A 26577-nucleotide genomic window follows, 5' to 3' on the forward strand; every position below is an offset into this window, starting at 1 on the left:
TTGAAGCTGAAGACATAGTTTAAGATTCTGCCCATCTGTGTCATGTTCAGTTCAGTTACTGTAAATGCTGGGAGACAATACTAAAATGAGCTAGCAACTGTTCACCAAGTTTGGAGAGGGAAGATGGATAAAAATAGTGGATGATTTTGAGTGTATTCAAAGGAAAATCAAAGGAAAAAAAAGTTTATTTAACTACAGAAAAATCCCTTTGCTTTTGGATGTTGTGCAATTTAAGATGTATTAACTGAAGTCTTGCATTTAAGATCCTCTCCATTGGCTTGTCCAAAAACTCATTCGAAATAGTCTCACTCAAGGAATACAGCCTCCAGTAATTACTCTGTGAAATGTGTACTTTATTTTCATTACCTAGGTGTTCAGTATATAGTATTTTAGTGTGGTTTACAGGATGTCATTGTAGAAATTGAATATTGTGCAGAATAATATCTAAAATTGTTTAGAATCACATGAAAAGTAGAATCACTGTGGGGGGGTTTTATTCGTCTCGAGTGATCCATTAATATTTACAGAGGGGCGGTCACCTTTCACAGAGTTCACCATGTTTCTCTAGCTCAAAACAGTCTTCCTTCTTTTCTTTTTCTGTTTTATAGCTGGTGATATCCCACATTAAAGTACATTACAGACACCTACTATATTCCCTGAAAAGTGAGTAACAAGTAACAAAGTAAACAATAACTATAATGAGGGACTTCCATAATTTTTGTAGTCACCATAGTCAAGGGTGAGACAGTATTAAGTCAGTTCCAAAGTTCAATACTAGATATCACTAAATATCACATGCTGAACACTTAATCATATAACTGAAGAGAGGCAATGCCTACATTCTTATACTTTCCCAGCTATCAATTACACAAAATATTTTTAACGCATTAGATAATTTTATTGGTCAAAAAAGTTACTGTTTGTGGTAAAGATAGGAAGGTAACATCTCATCTCATGTCACATACCAACATTGAAGCTGCAGAGACAACATTACAGTGACATCACTTCTGCGACTTTTAGGAGTGCAGTCTTTCTATTTATGTATTTTCACAGTTTACTGGTTTAACAATTCTACAACAGCCTGCAACTTTATCAACTCAGAAAACTGTCTTTTAAACTGACAAACATCATATGTGTAAATGATGGTGCAGGAAAAAAAAAAAAAAACTTGTCTCTTACCATTGACTGTAACAGCATATTTCTCCAAAATAAGGTTCAATACAACACAACCACAAGGGATGGGACTTCACCTCTCTTTACAGACAGGTGACAAATGAAAGGACAAACCAGTGTTGTGTAACGTAGTGGAAAGCCACACTTGAGTAGAAGTACAGGTACCCTACCAAAAAATTTACTTTGGCAGAAGTACAAGTCACCAACTAAATGCTACTTAAGTTAAAGTCTTTAAGTATCTAGTATTTATTGTACTTAAGTATATCAAGTAATCTACAATTAAATGTACTCAAGTAATGAAAGTAAAGGTACAACCAAAGGCAGTCAGAATTTTGAATATCATAAAGTTTATCCAGGATTTTAAAACATGGTTAAATAAAAGACAAGCATTCAAAATATTGAAAATGATGCCTACATCACACACTTCAAAAACAAGGTTTCAAAAACCTAAACAGGAGTAGGCTACTGCTGGTAATAGAAGTGTCAGAATTTTGGAAAAAAAAAAAAAAAGAACAAAAAAGAAAACTATGACGCTTATGTGGCACCTCAAAATATGGAGCCTACATTACACTTCGTAAACAAGGTGTGCAAAGTCTGAACAATATACCATTCTATATACCAACCTGTTTTTCGGCATAGATTTATTCAACTCTCCCTCCAATCAATAGATTGCTGATGGGTTGAGTGGGGACCGTCACTTGCCTTGCACTTACGCAATTAGGCCCAATGACAAATCAGCTTCCTGATTTTGTTGCAGTCACCGATAATCTCAGCGGTGAATACACCAAATTTCCTTTAATTTATTTTTTGTAATGAGTAACGATACTGTGCTTTAAAAATTTTGTGGAGTACAAGTATGCATTTGAGTTAGGAAATGTTGTGAAATAAAAGTGAAAGTAAAAAGAATAAAAAATACTCAGCAAAGTACAAATTCTCCTAAAACATACCTGAGTACAGCAGTGAAGTATTATTACTTAGTTACTATACAACACTGGGTAAAACCAACATGAAGTGTAATAAGTTTAGCTTCAGTGCACCTTTTCTTTGTACACTGGGACAAATTAACACCATTCTTGTCAAAGAATGGTGATTAGATGATGGTAGAGGACAGTGATCTATTGCATTTGTCCAAAATCTTCCATAGGTGTTCACTTGGATCTGTTGACTTTCATATCATTTTTATTTCATTCAGTGAGTGAGATGCGGTTTTTATCATCCTGGAAAAGACCAATCCCATCAAGTATTTTCTGTAATATGTCAAGAGTCTCTATATTTTGGTTTTTCCAACATTAGATATGATCGATTTTTTAGATGTAGGCAGCTGCTGTCTTGGGTACCATGTCACTGTAGCATTCTCACACCCTCTTTCCTTCCTATTGCACTGCACTGTCAGAGTCATACAAATCTTAAAGAGTGGGCTGCATGAGTGGGAATGCCCAGGTTCTGGCTGAATTTGAGAAGTCGACATTATCATGATCATCATCACACAGCTGTAGCTGATGGTTGACAGGAGTGGAATTTATTCCTAAAACAAATTTTTTTTTGCATGTAGGTACTGAAATGACTACATTATATGATGTTTCTTCTTTATTTGATGGAAAATGCCACAGTTTCTTTTTTAATCTGAGCGTGTGATGATTTCAATCTGACAGCAATTGATTGACAAGTGTAGGAGGATGTAATAAACTGTAACAGAAAGAAAAATACCTCAGCAAAGTACTTCCTGTTTGATGGAAGGCACAGGCCTGATAGTGTTGTGGGTTCACTATCATATATACAATAACACTGTGCTATAGTGTCACATTGAGCGTCTGTATAGTCCACAGTTCCCATGGCTGTGGTAAATATAGATTTATTCATTACAAGTGATGTATCATGCTTGAAAATTTATGTTCCTATGCTACCATTACTATTATTTACAATTTATTGTTTAAAAAATGTCACTGATCAAATTTTTCAGAAAAACATCAATCAAACATTTCCATTTGAAACAGCATATTAATATTGAGTTCTCAAAATCTCATTTCAATCTCATTGCCTCCCATGCATTACAAAGACAGAAAGTCCTGCACTATCTGTAACCTCTACTCTTCTGCCAACCAAAGGCAGAGAAAGTTGAAAAGCTGTGAGGAAATGAGTGTGAAAGCGGGTGGGTGGGGGTTGAACTGGTGACACAAAGTTTAGAGAAGTTGTCAGCCGTGAGAAAGTGGCATAACACTTCATCTTGTCAAGTCCCCTGTTGAAAACCACTGCAATCCACCAGCCGCAACAGTGACACAGATAAACACCACAGGGCTGAAACTGCAGTGTGACCCCTTGCCTAATAGCCTAATAGCAATGTTTTTCTTTCTGTATTATACTATATTTCTGTATGGTATAATTTCATGCAAATCAGAACTATCAGGATACCTAAAAGATCCAAGAAATTTATTTACAAAGTGCATGAACATAATTGTGTTGTTTTATAGTTGATAACCCTGTTAGTAATCTCCTTCATTACTGCACACACTTTCATCATAAATTTGAATGAAATCAGACTTGATGTTTAAAGTCTCTAGAAGCCTAAAACCATATAGTTGTAACCTTTGAACTTTGGGAACTGTATGTCTTTAGTCCATCCTTGCATCTCTTTGTGTAATAACATTCATTAAGACTGGACCCCTAAGCTAGCTTGTTAGGCAATGTTAGCTGTTGTTTCATCACAAACTAAAATTAGCTAGCCTTAGAATGCCTGCTAATGTTATCTCTGGTTCTGAAAAAACATCAACAACAATATATCTTTATTTGACTGAAAAGCTGTAGGAAGCTTTATGATTCAAGTTGCAAACAAAAAAGAGTTCGAAGTAGAACATATTCCTGAATATTTACAACACATCTCATGTTCCTTCCACATAGTTACAAAACAATAGTAATATTATTACAGAGCACAGTGAGTGAACATTAACAACAAAGAAGAAGGAGAACAAACTTTTCTGACATTCACATTCATTTCTTTCCGCCCTCTTCTCCAAGTTTCAGGTTCCTAGAAAGGCAGCTTTCTACCACCATGAGGGGAACGAGAAGACCCTGAACCCCTCAAAAACAAATGAGACAGAAACCCACCGAACCCACCAGCCCGTCTCAGCTCCCTGCACTCCTCTCGTCTACTCTCCCCGACAGCCCCTGGGAGAAGCTTACAAGCCCCCTGCCACATCAACCACAAGGCTCTCACATGCCTCTCTTCATGCACATCAAGACGAACTCAGCTCTATTTTATGCTGCTCACACCAGGAGTCAAATAAGACGTTTGCAGAAATAAAGCCACATGTAGATATGCTTAGGTTTTAGTTCATATGTGTCCCTGTATGATTTGATTTCAGTCTGAGGTCAGATTATTCAGTAACCAACCAAACCAATATATAGACATTTGGAAAAATGTATGTTGCACCCCCCCCCCCCCCCGCTCTTTTTTGGTAAAACAAAATGAAAATAAAAATAAATTAAAAAATACAATAAATAAATAAATCAATAGTTTATTTTTACAGTTACGGTTACACTTTCTTTCATCAATAAAAATGGATGTTTATTTCAGAACATGTAAACAAGTGTGAAATTACATGCAAAAATCATCTGTACATTTTCTGAATAAAAATGAAAGAAGACTTCTTCTTGTGACATAAGGCAGTATGTCATCTGCATACAGTGGGATTTTGTGATTCTTGGTTCCTTGTCGGTGTTTACTCTTAATGACTGGTATGATATATAAGCAGTTTTTAAGAGATTACAGTTTTGCATTTTGTTGCTCAGAGATTCTTGTATGATTTGTTTTTAGAGCCTGTCTTTAGTTTGACAGTTGATTTCCAATGTATTTTTAACTAGTAGCACCCTCAGTTCAGAGCAACAAAGTGGTGTAGGTGGTTTTTGTCACCTGGTTATGGTACTGAAATAGTATTTTCATCTGGTTTGAAGCTGGTTTCATCTTTGCTACTCTGAACAAATGCCCTGATCTCCCTCTCCTCATGTACAAGATGCACTTTACCAGGCTTGCTTTGTTATCTCTTGTACACTGAAATAGACAGTTTTTGTGGTAAGTGAATTTACATAGAGATACGTAAACATGGGTCCTCAAATTAGATATGAGCATACTATGTTTTGAAGGTTGTAAAATCAAATGATAAAGAGTTGACAGATCACCCACATATAATTTCAAAAGGTGTAATAACCCCATTTTAAATTAAGTTATTCTCATCAAAATTACACAAATCACACATCACCTCTAGTGTGTCATAACATATGAAGCCTAGAGGAGGTTGTTAAAAATAAAACAATAAAATACAAGTAAAGAAGAAATAAAGAAAATTGAAGGTGGAAGAAAAGGGGGCACTTGTATTTGCAAACCACACAAAGAGCAGTTAAGTATACACTGTTCTTAAAAGATTATAATGTAAAATCTATGTACTCTTTATGAGTTGATTAATGATCAATGATTAAAACATGTAGAGTAGTGTAGTATTATTTCTGTGTGTCAAATACTGTGCACTCAGTTTTGTAAAAGTAGTGGGTCATAATCTGAAAGTGGACCCTGAACTCGCGAGAGAAAAGTATAAGATTTTAATATTAAATGCTTGGCTATATAAATAAATAAATTAAAAACAGACTACTATAAGCTAATATTTGTGCTAAATGCTAACCTAAAGTCAAACCTGAAAAAGTATTATTATTATTTTTTTTTTTACAGAGTCTATGATGATGGGGCTGAAAAAAAAAATCTTCCACACTCGCAAATATGTGGTTTAACAAGGTACCACATAATAGCAGAGTAACACACACAGTCGGACAGGTAGTAAAGGTTCACACGTTCACATGAGAACGATGAGATTTTCAGAATTTCCACAGCATGCTCAGTGTGTTTACAACACCGCCCACAGAAACAGTCATTATTGTGGTAAATAAAGCAGTGTCACAAGCATTGTGGACCACATTAAAAATGGTTTCATCTCAACTTTGGTATGAATAACTTTGTGTAGACCACAGTAATTAACTTTCTATGTTCTTTTATTTTTTTTTATTTGATTTGCTCCAGCCTCGACCAATCGTTGAAATCAAACCTAATCTCGTTATGTCATGGCATCAATGGTGGGTGTGAGGAATAGAAAAGAGGACGTTGCCAAGAACGAAGACACAAGAGATACTCTCAACTTTCTGCTGTGCAACACGGAGTTAAGATAATCACAACTGGAATAATATTCACTTCAAACACTATTTCCTACTTATCTGCGGGCCTGACAAACTGCAAATTCAGGTATGTCACCTTGTCTTCTTTGCAACAGGTAAAAAGGATATTATTTAAAAAAAAAAAATGTCACTATCATTTGAAGATTGCTGAATAGGTCCTCTCCCTGACAATATTTAAATGTTTGCACATTTGGCAAAGTTTTTCCAGGTTGTCTCCTCTATATTTTCTTTCCGGCTCTCTGTATTTTACAGTTTGATTTAATGTTAAATTCCAAAGGCAGGTATTTATAATGATTGTTTGAAATGAGGACAGTCACATAAATTCAGCAAATGCAAATGTCTGAGGATTTGTTTAATTTAGTTTCATTTCCTTTAAACAGAGTAAATGAAATGGCAGGAAACCACATTAGAAACCAACTGCAGTTATTACAATAAAAAAATGACAAATTCCTTGATGCTATTTTTGAGATTTTATAATTATAAAAGTAGGTTATATTCTGCAGTGAGAAGTAAAAAAGGCAGAACTACAATGTCAGTTTAGAAATTGACTGCGACCTCCACAGCAAGGTAATCCAGAGTGAAAACCCTGAATCTTTTTGCAGGTGGCGGGTTGTATTTGTTAAGGAAACCTCAACCTTTGGCATCGTAACTGAACAAGTAGAAACAGGTGTGCGACATCAGAGCAAGTGAGGCTCTAAAGGTGGCATGAAAGAGCTGGCTTCTCACACTCGTCTAGGTTTATTAAAGCAGGATATTTATTTCGTCTTCCATCACTCCTGCAGCCATCACCCTGCCATGCCACGGTCATTCCTTGTCAAGAGTAAGAGGACTCATGTACTTGGATCGTCGAAGGACTCCTTCAGAAGACCACTGGAGACCCGAAGAGATGCTGACCAGCATGATGTGAGGGAGGACAGGAAGCAACCTGAGCAGAATAGACAGACTTTGTATTCCACATTAGAGGTCAAAGACTGCGCACCATGGGATGCAGGCTGGTTGCCGAATGCTTCCACTCATAATCACTGTAATTCAGGTATACAACACTTCCTTTAGCATAAAATGTTTTTATTTATTGAAGGCTAAAGTTTGAATATTCCAACACAATAGTTGATTTCATGTCTGGCATTTGCACATTACACTCTTTTGTAAATATGTATATATGCTAAAGCAGTGGTTCTCAACCTGGGTTCGATCGAACCCTAGGGGTTCGGTGAGTCAGTCTCAGGGGTTTGGCAGAGGTCAAGACACACACTCGACTCATTAGTCGGGTGTGTGTGTCAGGCTAGGTCCGTGTATGTAAACAAACGGCTTCGGAGACTCTTTCTCTGATTGACATCCAATATACGCAGTGTATTGTTGTTGCTTATAGCTCTACAACACAAAGGAACAGACTTTGCTGTGAAAATGACATGAGAGTGGCACTTGCCAAGGTGAAGCCACGCATTTCTGAACTGGTCTCTCAAAGGCAACAGCAGAAGTCACACTGATTTGCAGTAAATATTCATTATTATTGTAGCCAGATGGAAATTAGGTGATGGGTGTGTGTTAAAATGTTAACAATGATAAATAGCATAAATACAATAAGTTCATTATTGGAATACATAAGATTAAAAATTAAAACCATTTCAGTGTGGTAGTATTAAAAAAGGTCATGTCTTTGTGAAAAGGTATGTAATTTGTTGTGAGTTCATGCACTGTATTGGTTTTGTTCTTTGAACACAGTGATGTTAATGCACGGTTCATTTTGTGCACCAGTAAAACATACACCTGTGTCTTGAATTTGAAAAAAAATCATATTTAATTTTTTAATAAAGAAGGGTTCGGTGAATGCGCATATGAAACTGGTGGGGTTCAGAACCTCCAACAAGGTTAAGAACCACTGCGCTAAAGAGTTTCATTACATTACAAATGTTATTACTGTTTTTTATTGTTTGTCTTTTGCACTATGTTTATGCATGCACTTTTTTTTTTATCTTGCACTCTGTTCTGTTGTTGCCTTGACCAGTGAATTCCCCTGTTTTGGGATCAATCCATTCTAATCTAATCTAATCTAATCTAATCTAATCTCATCTCATCTCATCTCATCTCAGTGGAATATGAAGATAGGATGTCTATGATGCTTCAATATTCAGGACTGTTTTCATTCACCAGAGATCTACGTTACACTAATTTTAAGCCATTTCTTTATATATTGCATCAAAAGCCACCATGGGTAACACAGACAACCCTCAGCCTGCCTGGCCGTGGACAGTGGGCAGACAGCAGACATCTGAGAGAGAGAGGGAGCTGGAAAGACTGGTCTTCATGCTACTTAATCACACATCACACACCAACCTCAAATCCCCTGCATGTCCACTGTGTGAGAAGGTAGGCCTGTGAAGTTTCAGAATGGTAACACATCCTTTGTACCATATCCACTATCACAGTTACAAAAAGTGCGTAAAATGTAATTTTTACATGCTGTGATGTGCAGAGTAATTCCAATGTGAACTCTATATGTTTTTTTTAATCATTGCCTGATATTCATAAATTATTATAAAGCCTATGTAAAATCCAATTACCAAATGAAGAATAGTTTGTATTGTGCATCATACCCACACACTTGAACATAAACACCCACTGTTTTTGATAAATGCAAGATTTTTTTGGGGGGGATTTTTGATTAAAATTTCATGAATTTAGTTTGTAAAGAACTAGGAGAAATTAGTCTTATTATTTCTATAGGTATCTTAAATTATTACATTCACATTTTACAAATAAAATAGACTAATGCTATACTTGACATTCTGCTCTGTCTCCTTTAGTCCCTTGCAGATGTCCTTTTGTCTAATGGTGGTTTGCAGGCTCATCTTCTCAGCTCCCTTACTATACCCGCATCACCCACAGTGACAGACCTTCCACACATGCCCTTCACCTTCAGATCAATAGACAGCTATGGTAGAGCCAAGGTACAGTACACCCAGTGTGTTTACATTGGTTTTATTAATTTTAGTGTTTGCTCCACTGAATCCTCAATTATTACTAATGTTTGCAAGGATGTGTTTTGGTCTATTACCAGGAACGCAATTTTGGGTGCAAAGTGTGTGGAAAGGTGTTCAAGCGCTCCTCCACTCTGTCCACACACCTCCTCATCCACTCTGATACACGGCCCTATCCCTGTCAGTACTGTGGCAAAAGGTTCCACCAAAAGTCAGACATGAAAAAGCACACCTTCATACACACAGGTAAGTCACCGAACACAACCTGATAAGGATCAGAGTCTTGCCGCTTTAACTTTTATTGTAGCTACATGTAAAATAATCACACTGCAAGTTTTTCCATTTGTCCTTAGGTGAGAAACCACATGTGTGCAAGGTATGTGGTAAAGGATTCAGCCAGAGCTCCAACCTCATCACCCACAGCCGAAAGCACAACAGCTACAGGCCGTTCAGCTGCCCCCGCTGTCAGCACAGCTTCCAGCGCAGGACAGACCTACAGCGCCACCAAGAGACTCAGTGCAGCTATGGAGCCACGTACATTCCAAACTGAGTCCATGAGGAACTTGTGTAAAGATCTATTTTGTTTATTACTTTAAAAAGTTCAGCCTTTGTGAATTAGTTTTGCAAGGAAGAAATAGCCAGAAATACTGCAAAGAAACTACCAACAGCCCAGAACTCATTCACAGATGATGTGTAGATTTGGATACCATCCAATCACATTGCAATTTTGAAAAGCTATTGTTTTCTTAAAATTGAGTTGTGTGTGTATGGTTGTACTGCAGGTGCATGTCTTTCTGTTTGTCGGTCCCATCATTAAGTGAATCAGGCCTCTGTAATACACTCCAGCTGGACTTCCAACCGAGATGATTCTGTTCTATTCTAAGGATGCACTTGAACTGTACATGTAACTCCAGAGTTTACTTTGACCTAAAAAAATAAATACTCAGATTTAACGCAGCAAAATCACATATAATAACCATGAACAAATGAATGAAATAACTAACATTTACCACCTGTTTCGGCAGTTCCTTTCAATTTTATTTAGGCCTTTAACATCTTTTAGCTAGCTTTTTAGGTTTGATAGCCCAGAGTTTTAATCTTGTTATTTTTGATGATCACTCCAATCTCATCAGACTTATTTCCAGAAAATTAGCCAGTTGTTTTAAGGGAAAAAAATTCTGTCATTACCTTATAGTATTCCACCTTTCAGTTGATTTAGCAAGTAGCTGGAGAACATATCTGATCACCAATTTTAATGTTAAAAATCAGAATTTATTACTTCTTCAGCTGAAAGAAGTGCTGAATGAGTATAGTGTCCACTTTCTGAATATTGGACTTAACATCAAGTGGACAGAAAACACACTTTCATGCTAGATAAATGCTAATTGTGTTTCACACTGTTTGGTCACTCTTGTCACAGCTTTAGCATATCACATAGCAGGCAACTAACTGGGGAACACAGCAGAGCATTTAGTACTTTTGTAAATCTAAACACCAACATTTAGCACTTCTGTAAAAAACTGTTTAATGATTTTCATGTGGACATACTATATATTAATTTCAAACAGGTTGGAAAAAATACACATTCATGCTAAATGCTTTATGTCCGATAGCTACATTTAGCAACCAGGTAAGCCACAACAGCAACACAGGCTGAAAATGTTCTTCTTGAGGGCCAAGTAAAAAGACATTTATTACCACAATTTTTCTTTATTTTTTTAATATATAAAAGAATGAATTTTTACAGAACAATTAATGCTTATTCACCTTGCTACATAAACATGTCTTTTTGGGTCACATGACTTCACAGTGAACATTGTAATACATCTTATTGGCCACATAAACACAACAGAGATCATGTACATGCAGATATGTCTCATGCTGTATTTTTCCTGCTGACAAACGGAGTTACTGAACAAATACTGAGTATGGCTGTGTCACAGTGACTCTTCGCACCTCTCAGTTCATCTGTGACCACATTTGACCTCATAAGAAGATGACAAAGATGCCGTTTCTATTCAAGTCACGCCATCAAAATTTAGCTTATCCTGATAAACTCTACATGTGATGGTTCGCTACCAGTTTTGTAATGACTCAATGCAGAATGACTTGCAGCATCAGTGTTTCACTTTGAATCAAACATCTGACTAACGAAAACACCGCAACAAGAGACTGTTTCTGTATTCACATGGCTCCTTACATTTCTGATGCACAGTACTCACTAGGAGAACTGCACAAACATGGTCCCTATATTGCTCACATGTAGACACCTGTGCTTGCTCACACATCATTGTTGTAACTCCTGTCCCACTTCTTCTTTTCTCAGATTTGCAGGAGGAAATCCTGAGGAAGAAATAAAAGAATAAAACTGTTCAGACTTAGCTAGCATATCAGAGTTGTAATCTACAGGTGTTCTCTTGCTGATATAACTTCTGAAACTGGCAGTGATCCTAACCACTACAATTTATTTTAACGCAGCTGTAACATTCGCTTCACACTGCGCAACTGGGTAATGCTGGTGAAAATATCTGTATATAGGTCAATGACATGTAAGTATTTTCAACAGACTGATTAAAAAAATACAATAAAAAGAATCTTAAAAATGCTCTGTAAACAGAAGTTGGGAATAAAATTAAACGATAAAACTGAATTATCTTATCTGTGTTCTTTCATTTCTTTCATTTCTCATGTTCTTTCAATTATCTGTGTTCTTTCATGTACAATTATCTTAAAATTACATTCACATTTCTATTTCTGTTCTATAAGGTCATAGTTTCCTTCTTAAAATTATTTAACAAACTTCTTTCTCCAGGATACTAAAATACATGAATCAGTATCCAGGATTAATTAAAAGTAAGGCCTGATAAAGTAAAACTCACTTTTTCCTAAGTTTAAAAAAACAAACAAACAAACAAACAAACAAATTGATACAATTATAATCGTCCTTACAAACTAGACAGTATGGGTCAAGTAGTGCATCTTTTGTTACATTACTTTTACTGCTACTTTGACATTTAATCTATGTTAACTATAACTGACCATGATGTGCTTTTAGGAAAGTTTGCCTTCTCCTTCTTAATATTTGTATAGATCTTATTTTGATTTATTAATTTGATAAGAACAATGTGATTTAACCCAGTTCCAATACAAGGCATTAAACTGAGAGTTCTGAAACTGGAACATGTACCAAAAATTGAAATAAAAAGATATGCTTCTAAAAAGGATGCGCAGAAACTAATATTCTTACTTTTACACAGAACTTGTGGACTGGTTGGACACTGAAGATGGATCCCAGGTATTGTGTCCTCCAGGGGTTTCATCTGTCACATCACCTGCTCCTCCAAGTGGTGTTTGACGTATCCCTACAAAAATATGTTTTCTGTTCAAAATGGAAAAAGCTGTCCAAGGATGAGGTTTGATTTAGCTCCAAAGCTTAGTCCCATTACCTGTGTAGCTGTAGATGCACCACAGCCCACCCATCAGACTCACACCCATCACAAAGGCCACAAACACGATTCCTAACACCGGTCCTGTCTCAGCCACAAAGCCTGCAGATGGAGTTTGATTGTGGAAGGTGAGACAAATAGGAACACACCCAGAGTGGCATGGAAAAATGGGTACATCTCTGATACTCACTGCTGTGCTCCGGGTCAGGACTGGCCAATGGTGAGACGCTCAGTCTTTTTGTTCTCTGACCAGCAGGGGGCCTCAACAGTTTGGGAACAAGAGAACTGATGGGCTGAGTGACCACCATAGGCCGAGACAGGTTTCTGATCTCACACTGAAATGGAGATACAGAAGAAGGTCTACATTTTAGACATTTATCTAATCTTAAGTCACCAAAACAAAGAGTGTGACAAAGAACATACTTTGATTCACAGATTGCAAGGGCAGGGTACATTTACATTAGCACAATTTTACAAATTACTAATCCTTAAGTCTTTGCATACCATTAAACACATTTGTATCAATATGAGCATGGAGAAAGCTTTTAAATGTTCTTTCAGTCTTCCTTTTTCTGTTTTAGTAAATTAAATGTGCCCCGGCAGTTCACTGTTGCATTTCACTCAAATTCATCATGTATACCTTAATGGTTTAATGAAACACACTTAATTTTTCTGTAGTTATACATTCTTAACAGATATATTTCCAGAGGGCTCCTTTAAAAACAAGATATCACAGATGCTTCTTTATGTGTCCCCAGCCTATCAGGTAAGTCTTGCCAGTGTCATATACAATTTAAATCAGGTCAAAAAAAAGGTAGATTAAATGAAGATTAAATATAGACAGATGATCCAATGCTGTTACATGCCACTATGGAAAATTTAACCCATGGTTATAGCTTCTGTGTTGCTGGTGTTAAAAGAAACAGAAAAGAGCAGTACAATCATGCCTGGCTGAATCTTAAATAGTGATCACATATTTTACCCCTACCACTCTAAAAACTCCACCAATTAGCCACTTATGAGTAAAATCTACCCCATGATGGAAGAACCCAGGGTAGTTATAGAAGTTTTGCTCAATGATACCAAAAAATACTACTAATATTACTATTGATATTAATATTGTTTTAATTTCTATTACAAATGCATATCTTACTGAATCATGAAATTTGGAGTGAGACCCTTTTGATTATTTGTACATGCTGACTATTCCATTAACTGTTGATTGTTATGAGGGACTACTGCCTTGCCAACAAATGACCTGTCTACTGAGAAAGCATCTGTGCCTTGACATGCTATACGTTTACTGGCTGTCTTCCTCTTTCTTGCCATTGTTAGCAGAAATCTGTTTCCTAACATGTTACTCCCAGTCAAAGAAATAGATGGAACTAGTGGAGGAGATGTGGTTCACAAACTCCAAGAAGTACCTTTAAAATTTCAGGTCACTGCATTTATAAGAAAAGACTGACAGGATGCTTTTATCTGCATCACTCTGTACCTGATGCCTGGGTGACTTAGATATAAGTGGGGGGATCTGCAACCTGCCATGACAGTCCCTCTTCACAGTTTCCATCACGGAGTTTCCTCTTGTCATGTCAGAGTCACACAGGAGAACGCTGCAGTGGAGAAACTGCATAGATTCATTATAAACTGGTCTCATGATAAAACTAAACCTCATCAACTGCATCTCCTCCTCTACTCTCATACTCTTTAGTATCTCCTCATGTGGTTCTATTCTTCTTTCAGTCTTTCCTTTAAATGACAAATCTCTGTCTTTTTCTAGTCCTTCTGTCTCTTCTTTTTCCTCTTCTTCTCTGTCATCATCTTCAGCCTCCTCCTCCTCATTTGTCTTTGCAGCAAAGATGAGTGAGGGATCTGATGAACAGCCATCCCATATGATGCTCCAGAAAGGAGACTTTTTTGGGTCTGATTGAGGTGAGATCACACATGACTTCACTTCTACAACATCTATGAGTGGCCCATTGGCTGAAATCTGCAACAGGATAAAGAAATCAGTGCAGACGAAGACAGACATTTGAGTGTTTGTTGTGAACAGGACAAAAAAGATATATGTGACAAGAGATGCAGACAGAAACCTCAGCATAGACTCGGTTCTCTGCTGTGATGACACAGGGGCCAATTTGTTTCTGCTCATAGCTCTCGCTGATAAAGAGCTGCATAGTAAGCAGAGGCCCAGATCTGCGTCTGGGTGTTGGGTATTGTCTTGGTCTCGGATCCTCCTCTGGCCCCTCCAGTGCCCAGGGGTCCAGCACCGCCTGAGGAGTGTTTACCTCATCAGCGTCAGCAGGACTCGAGAGGCTGGGCACCAAACAGCTAAACTGAGGAGAAACAGGAGAGTTATTTCTAAGTAACACAACATCAAATGACAATAAACATTTATATCTCACATGTATGCTCAGGGGACTTCTGGACTTCTTTTCTGTCTCGTTCAGTGCTAGAAGAGCCCGAGGCTCGTCTCTCCATAATAACACCTGAGGTGCAGGAAAGAGAAACTGAATTAAGCACAATAATTAATTCAGTATCTCATTAATTCATGATGTCACAGTTTTTAAGAATGTCATATGTGACACAGAAACAATCAAAATTACACATTTTATTTCAGTTTTAGACTGACGTTTGTTGTTTGTACCTTTTCCATTCCATACAGTACATTTATCATCCACCTCTGCCTCTTTTTTCTACTTCTTACTTAATTCTGCTCCTCAAATTTCCTGCCTCTCTGCTCTCTCAGTTAATTTGCCTCAGTGCAGCACCCCATTTATAGGTACTGTTCTGGTCAGGACGACCTGGGTCACGAGTTTCACTGGGTACAACCTTGATTAGCCACAGTGTTAAGTGTCTGTTGTGCCCCCTGTGTTTTCATATTTGTCAACTTCAACCTCAGATGTTTTCCATTTGTTGCTTTAAAACAGGGGTTACTTCAGGGGCCACATTCAGTCCAATTTGATCTCAAGTGGGTCAGACCAGTAAAATAATAGCCCAAGAACCTATAAATAATGACAACTCCAAACTTTTTTTTTTCTCTGTTTTAGAGTGAAAAAAATAAAATTTCATGATGAAAATATTTACATCTACAAACTATCCTTTAAAAAAACATGAACAACCTGAAATGTCTTAAGAAAAATGATTGTAATTCTAACAATGTTATGCTTCAGCTCATTATTTATACATGTACATTGCAACTTTTAGATTGCAATGAATCTTCAAATGCCCAAAACATTTATGACATTTCAGGTAGTTCATATTTGTTCAGGTTATTCACATTTTTTGTGAAAGGATAGCTTGTAGGTGTAAACATTTTCCTTGTGTAATTTACATTTTTTCACTTTAAAACTTTGGACTTGTCATTATTTATAGTATGATATGATAGCATTTTATTGGTCGGACCTGCTTGAGAATGAATTGGTCTGTATGTGTGCCCTAAACTAAAACAGTTTTTACATCTTTTAATTGTTAATATCTCAGTGTAATTTTAGCATTTCACAAATTCATCCCACAGGCTGGATTGGACCCTCCTGTGGGCCAGTTTTGGCCCATGGGCCATATGTTTGACACCCCTGAAATAAAAGCTTGGTTTAATCTGTTTTACAGTTACTTCCTCTACTTCATCACATTAACATGAGAAAAGTGTATACATTATGATCATACAGAGTCTGTTTAAATAAAGCAAACATAAATTTATTGTAACATACAACAGATACCATTCAAATCCTGTCTCTCACCGTGTTTTTGTATTGCACCCCTTTGGACTGTCCCAGGAGGATCCCCTCGGTCTGACAGGAAATGACTGGAAACACCAACAGGAAATGACTCCCATTGGACTGAGCCTGGCATGTCGGGTCTTGCAGAGTCACAGCAGCCACGGGCACAGACGAGATCTGGAGGAAGGAGCTGTTATGAGACTGTTACGACAACTTATGCTGGATGACCGCTGTTTCAAGGACAAAAATAATAGCAATAATAGTATGTATCAAAAACAGTCTTATATAACAAAAAGTACATCACACTACAATAATACATTTATCATGGCCAGGAAGTAATTACTTCTTGCTTGTTAGTATTTAAGTCTTCTGGAAAAACATTGATATTTAATGTCAAATATACTAACAATACCAATGTTTTTTCTGTCTGTATTTAAATCAATAAAATAAAACAAATCCCACAAATCTGTATTTTATTCACAATAGAACATACAAAACATATGAAGTGTTTAAACTGAGAAAATGAACAATTTTAAGAAAAGTATAAGGTAATTTTGTGTTTGATGACAGCAACATATTTTTAAATAGTGGGGAACAAAGGAACCAAAAGGCTGGAAAAATAAGTTATACTAAAAACAAACTGCTCAAACTTGTAATTAGTTTAATTGGCAAAAGGGTCAGTAACATTATTGGGTAAGAACATCTTAGAGAGGAAGAATCTCTGAGGTAGATTGCAGAGGTTCACCAATCTACAAGCTGTGGAACAATTTAGAATGTTTCTCAACTTAAAATACTGAAGACTTTAAAATATCTCCATCATCTGATGTATGAGGGTGCATTAGTGCCCATGGAATGGGCAGTTTATACATCTGGAAAGGCACTGTCAAAGCTGAATGGTATATATAGGTTTTAGAGCTGCTTACATTCACATTCAGACAGCTTCTTTTTTTCAGGGAAGGCCTTGCATATTTCAGCAGGACCAGTGCAAATCACCTACTGCATCTATTACAACAGCCAGGGTTTGTAGCAGAAGAGTCTGTGTCCTGAACCAGTCCGTCTGCACACTGAAAACACCATGAGTCAGGACTGTTGAGCAGCTAGAATTCTAAATCAGACAAGAATGGGATGATGTTCATCTCCCAAAACTCCAGCAATTGATCTCCTCAGTTTCCAGATGTTTACAGACAAATGAAGAGAGGATGTTACACAATGGTAACCATGGCCTTGTCCCAACTATGTAGAGAGGAGTTTCTCCCACCACATTCACAATTTTCTATGTTCTATTATGAATGAATATGTCCTTATGGGATTGGCAAATCATTCCATTTTGTTTGATTTGTATTTAATACAACATACTTTTGTTTTAATTAGGGTTGTATGTGTCACCAGGCAAAAATAACTATTACATAACCTTGTCCAAAAACACCCTCGGCTTCTTTCTTTCAATGAGAAACAATGCATAAATCAAAACCACCTGCCAGCAAAAATACATGGAATATTTTGTTTTCTCAGTCTTTTTATGTTTAGACTACTACTTGTTGGATAAACTACTTTTTAGTCATTCCATGTTCCAATTTAAACTCCAGGGGTGACTTTTCAGTCACGGTTTAATGCAATCAGCTGAATCAGTTGTGTGTTTAAATGGTTGATAAAAGTTCACCTCTCCACAACAACCTCTTTATCGTCTTTGTTTGCCTTTCATTTTTCTAGCTGTTTGTTTTTATCTCAGGTGCTATTCTTTGGTTTGTGTGTGTTTGGTCTTATGTTTGAGAGCACCTATGTGTGGAGGCAACAGACTTGGACATGTCTGTGAAGCACTTTGTACCTGTGCATTTTAGCAAGTATTCTTATTCTTATTTTTATTCTTATTAGATGAACATGTGCAGACTGTGAAAATTTTGACCCCTCAGTGTCTTCTCCACTCTTCTTCACTCCCTCTTTTTTTCTCCTTGCCCCTTTATCCCTGTTCCCCCATTCCCTTGTCTACTTCCTTTCTCTCCTGATAAAAAATGTAAAAAGTGCAAAAATAAATAGCTTATGCATGGTTTTCTGATGTTATGTAATAAAATGATTCCTTCATAAATAAACACTGGAGATATGTTGCTTATTTGTGAAATCAGTGATGCAGCTTATTTTATGGTGCATAGAGAAAGTGTCTTTTATTTTACTATCCAGTGCCTTGAATTATATGAGTATGAATGAACAAACACTGCGCTTCTGTCTGTTGTCATAAATGTATCACATATATCACATCTAATACGGAGGTATGAAGACCTGCAGGATGTGTCGGTCCACTGTCACGCTGAGACGCCCGTCTTTACACTGCACCGTGAAACTCTCTCTGTCTCTTCCTCCTTTACCTGCGTCGCTGAGCCAGAGCCTGAGCCGCCGTTCCTCAGACCAGGGAGGCCTCGAGACCAGCGGAGTCATCACTACAACCACATCCGAGGTGCAAAACAGAGACAAACAGGGAGACATTCCAGAAAATAAATACCTCTCATATCTGAACTTTCATATCATTTCATTAACTGTTTCATGTCAAAGTGTCTATGGAGAAAAACAAACTAAAACAACCAAACAAATGATAGAAAGTAAAAGTGAAATTTTCAGCTCACTCACACAGTGATGGAACAAAGATACACACAGGGGTCCTGACCTGTGCCGTGTCCAGCCAGGTGGATCACAAAGCGATTGGCCAGGTCAGCCTCAGTGTACGAGGTCACCGTGGTGATGCCACTCTCACGTGCCCAGGCCAGGAGGTCTGACATGGTGGACAGGTCAGAGTTAACTGTACTGGACAGGATCAGGTTGGGCTCAGGTGGGAAGGGTGGGGAAACACTATTGGAAGCCTGTGGGGATAAAACAAAAAACAAAAAAAATCCAATAAACAAATTTACAAATATATGTGTGTAAGTATTTAGAAACAGATCTTTTTTAACAGTTTTCAGCACGTGATTCACCCTGTGAATCTGTGAATATGCACTGGTTAAATACTGAATGTATTTGCAATACTCACCCTACCTCAGTGTAATAATCACAACCCTTACCCCTCATTTTAATTTTACCTTGCATATGTCCTTTATTACCTGTAAGTATTCTTATATCTTGTCCATACTTCTTATCTGTAGTATAGGTAGCTTTTGTATATTTTAGTGGTATTTGTATATTTAATATTTTATATTTATAGTTTTTGTATATTGTCAATATTTTTCAGTATTTTGTGTGATATTTTATACAGTCTTTTGTACTTGAAGTGTTTTTGCTGCTAAACAGAAACAGACAGCTTTTCATTGTTTCTGTAACAATGACAATGAATTCTATTCTATTCTATTCTATTCTATTCTATTCTATTCTATTCTATTCTATTCTATTCTATTCTATTCTTATATTTTTACTTACATAGGAAACAGTGCATTTTCACCACCATTTTCAGTCATAGGTTAGAATAAAATATAAAAACAATTGTCACTACTTACATGAACACATACATGGCCCTGTACACCATGAGCAGCAATGGCCCAGTTGACTGGCACGGAGCTGCTCAAAATGAGCACAATCTCCTGAGTGTTTGAGTGAACTGTCGGGGGAACAAGAGAGACGATCACCTCCACCTGGAGAGAGCTGAAGATAGTGAGGAGGAGTTGGTTTTACACCTTCACTTTGACCGTAAACATACATGTGCAGCTCAATGTTTGTACAAAGTCTCAAAGTCTGTATCTCACCCACAGAGGCCTGAGCCTGCTGAATGCAGTTTGATCACATGGACTTCAGGGCTGTTCCCTCCTGGAGGCGCGGGGGTGCAGCCCTGCACTTCCTGTGGCTGGAGGTCAGAGGTCATGTAGTTATGAGAAAGGAACATCGACTGCAGCTGGCACACTGCAGGCATGGTGGGGTCTATCATATGGAAACAAAGCAAGTTGTTTTCTTTTTAAAGAGCAGTTGTTTTCCACAGTTTCCTCCATGATCATATCTGTCTACTGCAGTATAATGGTAAATGGCATGAAGTGAGAACGGAATTTTAGGCCACTAATTCAGTACACAGATGCTTCCACATTTTACCCACAAAAAAGAAGTAAGTATTTTTCTTCAGTGTGCAGTTATTGATTAAATATGATACAACAGAAGAGCTGTAAAATGTCTCTCACAGTTTTTATACACATAATCCTTTCGAAATATTTTTTTTATCAACTCTGAAGATGAAAAAACAAATAGAATAGCATTTAACATGAACATTGCCTGCATCTCACCCTCTCCCAGTCTGACGTAGACTCGATTTGCGTGTGTTACATGAGTCAGAGAGGACAGGTTGCCATGGCGTCTCAGAGCCCAGCGGTGCAGAACACGAGGATGAAAAGGAAGTGAATGCACCATCTCAATATGCAGATGAACTGAGTTGGACTGAACACTGGAGTGTAAGGACACCTAAAAGATTATCAGACGAAAACATGGAAATTGGGCTTTTGATTTAATTGTCTTTTTACAGGTATCTTCATTTTGACAAACACTTGCAAGATCTGACCTGACACCTTTAGTCTTTTCGTTTGTATTGTTTATTTGCAACATTTTGTCTTTCTACTGTATGAGTCCCCAAAGAACATTTTACATCTTCAGTCAGAGATTGTAAACAGGTTGCATAATCAAACATCTTGAAGATGCGTTTCACACCACACTCTGACCTGCACCAGCACTGTGAGGTCAGATGCCAATCTTTCTGCCTCGATCCACCAGGAGACGGGGACTTTGGAGCTGAGGAGGAGGTGGATGGCTCGGAGAGGAGCAGGAGACACAGATAAAGGCTTCAGCAACACAGTAATCTGAACAATGAGGAGGAGAGAGAGCAATATGGTCAGTTTTCAAACAAAACCCTACCCAAATCAAGTCTTTGTCGTTGAGCAGTTCTTTACTTTATTTCCAGGGCTGTTTGACGCTCTCCCCACTGCAATGACATGAGTCTCTTTGTTCCCGCTCTCCCTGGCAGCGCATCCCGGACCAGCGTCAAACCTCTCCAGCAGACCCTGAACGGGGTGCAACTCCTGCACTGCTGCAACTGTGCATTGTACCTCTGGACTTTGAGCTGAGAATGATGAGCAGATTTATAGCAAAAAAAAAATCAGTGACAGAGATGACCAGTTCATCCCCAACAAACCCAACATGGGACAGAGAAGATGTTTGCATTGCATATTGTGGGACATGTTACCAGTAGGTAGAGATAGACTTACATCTAATGTCTGTCTAACAAAAATATTTTGTGTCCTTAGTTCTGCTTAACACTATTTGGTGTTTTCTGCTGATAATAAAAAGAATAAGAATGTTCAACAATGATGAAGAATGTACTCCAAGGCACTGTCTTTTAAAAACACGGAAATGCCTTTAATGTCACAGCAAGGTCAAGTTAGACGGATTCTGTTCATTTCTGTTCACGTTAATGCTGAACAAATTAACCAAGAAACCAAACAATCAATTAAATGTACAATATAAGCAACAAAACAAACAAAAAAGATCTTTTGTAAATCTTTTTGTTCTTGCAGATTAAAAATAAATAAATAAATAAAAAATAAGTAAAAGCTTAAAAAATTAACTCATGTATTTCCTTCAAAATCCAAATGTGGGACGTTGTCTCAAAACATGGGACAAAATGGGAATAAGGAATAAACATGCAGTCTCTCAGAAAGTGTGTGACTATGAGCTGAGCTGTCATGAATCTCCTCTGTGTCACTGTGAACAATCTGATTTGGTCATGCTGACTGTAAATCCCTGCTGGAGGCGTCTGGAAAGTTTCCCAGACTACATTTTTTATGTCTGCCCCTAAAACAATTTTCATTTTCATTCTGATACCAAAAGTTATACATTTTTGACCGCTGTGGTTGCTTGTGAGACAAAATATCCGAACACAGTTATCATTTTTACTCATCAGGCTAGTTCTAACTCCTGCTAAGTCCTTATGCTCTTACCTAATGTTCTCCTTGAGAGAAGAAAGAAAACTATCCAACCAATCCATGACAGCGAAGACATCATCCTAAGAAACAGAAACATGGTCAGACAATACAGTCACTAGAAAATACATTACATTTAAGCTCACTTAAGGCATTCATTTCAGACAATCCATTAATAGTCTGCCAGTGGATGCTCATCAATAAGGGGTGTGAGCAAGGCACTGCCCCACCTGTCCCACATGAAGAAGATGATAGGAATCACATGAAAATAATTTTACAAAAGCATGAATATTTAAAAAAAAAAAAAAAAAAAACAGCTAAACATGATACAGCCCATGAGTACCATGTATAATCTGTATACAAGTGTAGTTTAAAAATGTTTTCGGTCATTTGGTAAGCAGTCAAGTGACGTGTTTCCTGTTTGGGGCGCAAAAACCTGGGCCTGAGGTGACGTGTGCACAGTAGACCCCCCCTCTAATACAAGAGATAGGAGAACCTCAGGGTGCAGAAATTTGCACTCCAGCACCACCCAGAGGAGTAAACATAGCAAGATTTTCCTCAGAAATGCAATGTCACACAAGGTCTAAACCACTGGCACCCACATTTACAGCTTGTGAGACACTTTTAAAATGACAAAGACAAAATTATGTACGTCCTCTATATATTAATATACATATCAGCAGGTAGCTGATAGCTATAACTGGTTAGCTCAGTGGGTAATAGTACTGTGATTTTCAAGCCTGATTGTGGTTGAATAGTTCAGTAGGTAACACTACTGATTGCTATGCGGGATACCACAGTTCGTATCCTTGTAGGAGCTGTGACAATGTTGTAATTTATCCCATAGGCTAACATCTACTTTAATTTAAAATAGTGGTGCATGTGCTTTGGCATTTCCTAGTGGTGACATCTGGTTATAGTGCATCCAAAAACTGAGTTGCATATTGCACCCCACCAAAAAATTATTTCACCAGCCACCACTGCATTCCACCAAAAAAAAAAAAAAAAGACTTGATCACTTTAACCTCCAAGCCTGCCGAAAGACCACAAATGACACATCATCTGTGCATCAACTTTTATATGGATGTTCCTGAATATGCATGGCTTTAAATTAGTAGTTTGTAGAGTTATGAGATAAAAAGTCAAAACATGACATTACAAATTCTCATCTTCATCATTCTCGTCTTCTTTTAGAGATAGAGATTCTCCATTGAACCTATGATAGTGAAAGTAGATGTATCAACTCATTGCTATGAGGCTCCTATTGAGATCTCCTTTATTAAACATGTTAAATATAAACACATTACATGATGCTAAGTTATCACAAATCGTGGCAAACAGCTACAAATATAAGAGCATTCCTACTAACTCAGAGCTATGTCTACTTGTCTCTTGTTTATAAGTATTTACATTTCATTTTCACGTGTTTGAGAAGGAATTGATCCTTTACTACACATTTCAGCACAACTTAGTAGATCAACAGAGTGAAATGTATGAATGTAATGTATGTAACTTGGGTCTAAGTAGCTGCAGGTGTGAGAAGTTGGAAGAAACCATTAGTACAGGAAAAGGGTTTGGTCAAAATTTTGGATACACCTAGTCTTTTATCATTTTTCAGATACGCATATTCCAATTAATCATTTGCAACAAACTAGGTCATTTAATGGCATGAGAATTTAGTTATCATACATAAGAAATATGTAAATGAGGTGGTAAATGCTTATTTCTTATTTTTATTTTTTTTTTTTAACTTTACACTCTAACAATAGATTTGAGATAAAATATAAGTAGCTATGTCATGTACCACCTCCCCCACTTTATGTTCACAACAGGTTTGGACAACATGCTGACTCATTATATGCACATTGGTTAATTACTCTATTGGTTATGACAGAGAGCATTGGTGCATGAAAAACAATGGAAAACAGTTGGATGGTTCAGCATCGATACAGGTCAATGTAGAAGACATTTACACATCTTGTGCAGTGTTTGTTTCTAAAATGGCCAGAGAGAATCAATTCTCAATTGAAAAAGAACAGTATGTGGTTGTTTTGAGCAATGAATGCTGTTCCTTGTGAGCTAGAGTGAAGTATTTGAAGACTTCACTAAATGGAATCCACTCCTGTCTGTGGACAAAACGCAATATTAGGTCTAGCATGGACCAAAAAAAAAGGACTGGAAAGCCAACATAGCCAAAAGAGACCTCAGAGCATTCAGCCTTTGCAACAGCCACTAATCTACTCATCTGATTACAACAGAACTCAATGGCACAAGTGATGAAACAGTGTCAACATTCACAAAGATGGACAGCTGCTGCCGAAAATAATAAGAATATCAACGATCAACAAGAATGAAGATTGTATTCCAAGGCACTCTTATGAAAACATGAAAATATGTTCATTGTCACAGCAAGGTCAAGTTAGACCTATAAAAACAGCTAAACTTCAACATGTTTCAATATCAAACCTTCATTAGAAAGTCAAAACAGGATGAAGACTGAAATCTGTTTGTTTTTGATCATGTTAATGCTGAACAAAGTAAACAATAGATCAACAAAATGAACCAAAATTAACAGCATAAACAACATAAGGAGCAAAAAATAAACCAAACGATCAATTAAATTAACAATATAATGAACAAAACATACAAAAAAAAAATAACAAAATAATATCTTGATCTGAATCTTTTGATAGTTTGATAGTTTTTGCAGATTTTCTAAAAAAAAAAAAAAAAAATAATAATAATAATAATAAATAAATACATAAATAAAAAAAAAAAAGTAAAAATATATACATTAGTACATGTATGTAAAGACATATACTGTCCTGTATCAATACTGAACTGTTATTTCAACCATCTTTTTTCTTTTCATGTATCAGTGCATTCAGTCATGGTCTACAGGGTATTTAACACATGTATACAATGTAGCATGTTCTCCAAACCTGTATTGAAAGGAAACTTGAACTTGTGAAACAAGTCCAATGGGACAAAATTATGTGCATTTCATTCATAATCCACTGTTACTGTATTAGATGAAAATATGGTGAAAATTGAGCTTTTTGTGCCAATATCTGTAAATCTTAATATTTATTTGATCAAAATTGACCTTCACACCATTAAATTACCTTTTTGTTGCATATAAACAATCGGACTATGTTTCTCAAAAATGAATGACATCAGTACATACAGCATAAAGGTTTGACACGTCAAATAAAATGCTTACAACAACATACAATAAAGGATTAAAAGCTATAAAATACAAAAAAATTCTCAGAACTGCCACAATGGATGTCATTTGTAATGTGGCTTTTAGTCTTTTACTAAGGTTTTAAATGTGCAGAATTAAGTCAGTATAAAATAAGATTTCAACAATTTAAGGAAATCTCAAAATAAACTATTCATTACTTAAAATTACTGTAAATGATCAAATAAACACTTCCACACTGTGCCAGTATAAACTCACAGCTTCTTGAAATACGATTCTAAATAATATAATAATAATCTCCCATGTATTTATATGTTCTCTATTTGGGTTTAGAAGCCAGCTTTCCTTCCACTTATCACATCTTAAGTTCATTTCAGGACCTCTACATCTGTTCTCTCTCTATTTTCTGAGCTTTACAGCAGAGGAAAAGTTGAACTCACCTGCAGCGCTGTGGGTCAGGCAGACTGCTGATCCAGCTGCTGCTCCACACTGTATTCACACTGTATTCACAACTCTACACACGCCCCCCTCATTTCCTAAATACACAACTACACACACAAACACACCCTCCACATCTTTCCCCCAGCCACAACAGTCCACTCTCCGCCATGTGTTGCCTCAGGCAGCTGTATCTGGTGGAGGTGCAACTTGTGAGGAATATTTACTTCACAAGGGGAATTTATTTTGATTCTACTGTCCACGGTGCTTGAGAGTGATGGGGTGGAGGTTGCTGTAAACACACACACAATCAGAAGGCCAATGGGAGGGACTGAGGGATGGTGTGACAGAGTGGAGAGAGAGATGGCGAGGAGAGGAATAAAAGGCTTAGAGAACGTCTCCAAACATAGATGGCAACAGGAAGGAGGGCCGAGGGGAGAAGAGGAGGAGAGAGGAGGGATGGAGAAGGAG

General features: G+C 37.1%; 2 protein-coding genes across 3 annotated transcripts; one reads left to right on the forward strand and one right to left on the reverse strand.

Moving 5' to 3' along the window:
- The first annotated feature begins 6234 nt into the window (after positions 1-6234).
- Positions 6235-11318, forward strand: LOC115423453 (zinc finger protein Gfi-1b-like). 2 transcript variants are annotated; one of them, XM_030140275.1, is made up of 7 exons: positions 6235-6454; positions 6990-7054; positions 7170-7420; positions 8591-8754; positions 9192-9335; positions 9446-9611; positions 9719-11318. In XM_030140275.1, the coding sequence occupies exons 3-7, from the start codon at positions 7183-7185 to the stop codon at positions 9913-9915; spliced, it is 909 nt and encodes a 302-aa protein (XP_029996135.1). In that variant the 5' UTR covers positions 6235-6454; positions 6990-7054; positions 7170-7182; the 3' UTR covers positions 9916-11318. The 2 variants fall into 2 exon arrangements, with proteins under 2 accessions (XP_029996135.1, XP_029996134.1); XM_030140274.1 differs by lacking the exon at positions 6990-7054.
- Positions 11319-11574: 256 nt separating this feature from the next.
- Positions 11575-22542, reverse strand: engl (endoglin, like). The gene is made up of 16 exons (XM_030140228.1): positions 22482-22542; positions 21435-21604; positions 21207-21344; positions 20778-20952; positions 20253-20424; positions 20007-20151; positions 19187-19379; positions 18805-18962; positions 16552-16707; positions 15217-15300; positions 14905-15147; positions 14307-14801; positions 13002-13146; positions 12812-12913; positions 12613-12727; positions 11575-11708 (listed from the first exon to the last, which is right to left on the reverse strand). Exons 1-15 carry the CDS (start codon positions 22540-22542, stop codon positions 12615-12617), a joined length of 2550 nt encoding a protein of 849 aa, XP_029996088.1. The 3' UTR covers positions 11575-11708; positions 12613-12614.
- Between the last annotated feature and the right edge of the window lie 4035 nt (positions 22543-26577).

Source organism: Sphaeramia orbicularis, chromosome 8 (assembly GCF_902148855.1).
Source record: "Sphaeramia orbicularis chromosome 8, fSphaOr1.1, whole genome shotgun sequence".
NCBI classification, from domain to species: domain Eukaryota; kingdom Metazoa; phylum Chordata; class Actinopteri; order Kurtiformes; family Apogonidae; genus Sphaeramia; species Sphaeramia orbicularis.

What these genes read in the sequence shown, in the direction of transcription:
- LOC115423453 (XM_030140275.1), top strand. Translation starts at nt 7,183, where the DNA reads ATGCCACGGTCATTCCTTGTCAAGAGTAAGAGGACTCATGTACTTGGA. An exon ending in TCATAATCACTGTAATTCAG is followed by an intron (nt 7,421 to 8,590) that starts GTATACAACACT and finishes TTGCATCAAAAG; the next exon opens with CCACCATGGGTAACACAGAC. An exon ending in CATGTCCACTGTGTGAGAAG is followed by an intron (nt 8,755 to 9,191) that starts GTAGGCCTGTGA and finishes TGTCTCCTTTAG; the next exon opens with TCCCTTGCAGATGTCCTTTT.
- engl (XM_030140228.1), bottom strand. Translation starts at nt 22,542, where the DNA reads ATGTCTTCGCTGTCATGGATTGGTTGGATAGTTTTCTTTCTTCTCTCA. An exon ending in CTAAGTCACCCAGGCATCAG is followed by an intron (nt 13,147 to 14,306) that starts GTACAGAGTGAT and finishes TCTCCATTTCAG; the next exon opens with TGTGAGATCAGAAACCTGTC. An exon ending in GTGCATCTACAGCTACACAG is followed by an intron (nt 12,728 to 12,811) that starts GTAATGGGACTA and finishes ATATTTTTGTAG; the next exon opens with GGATACGTCAAACACCACTT.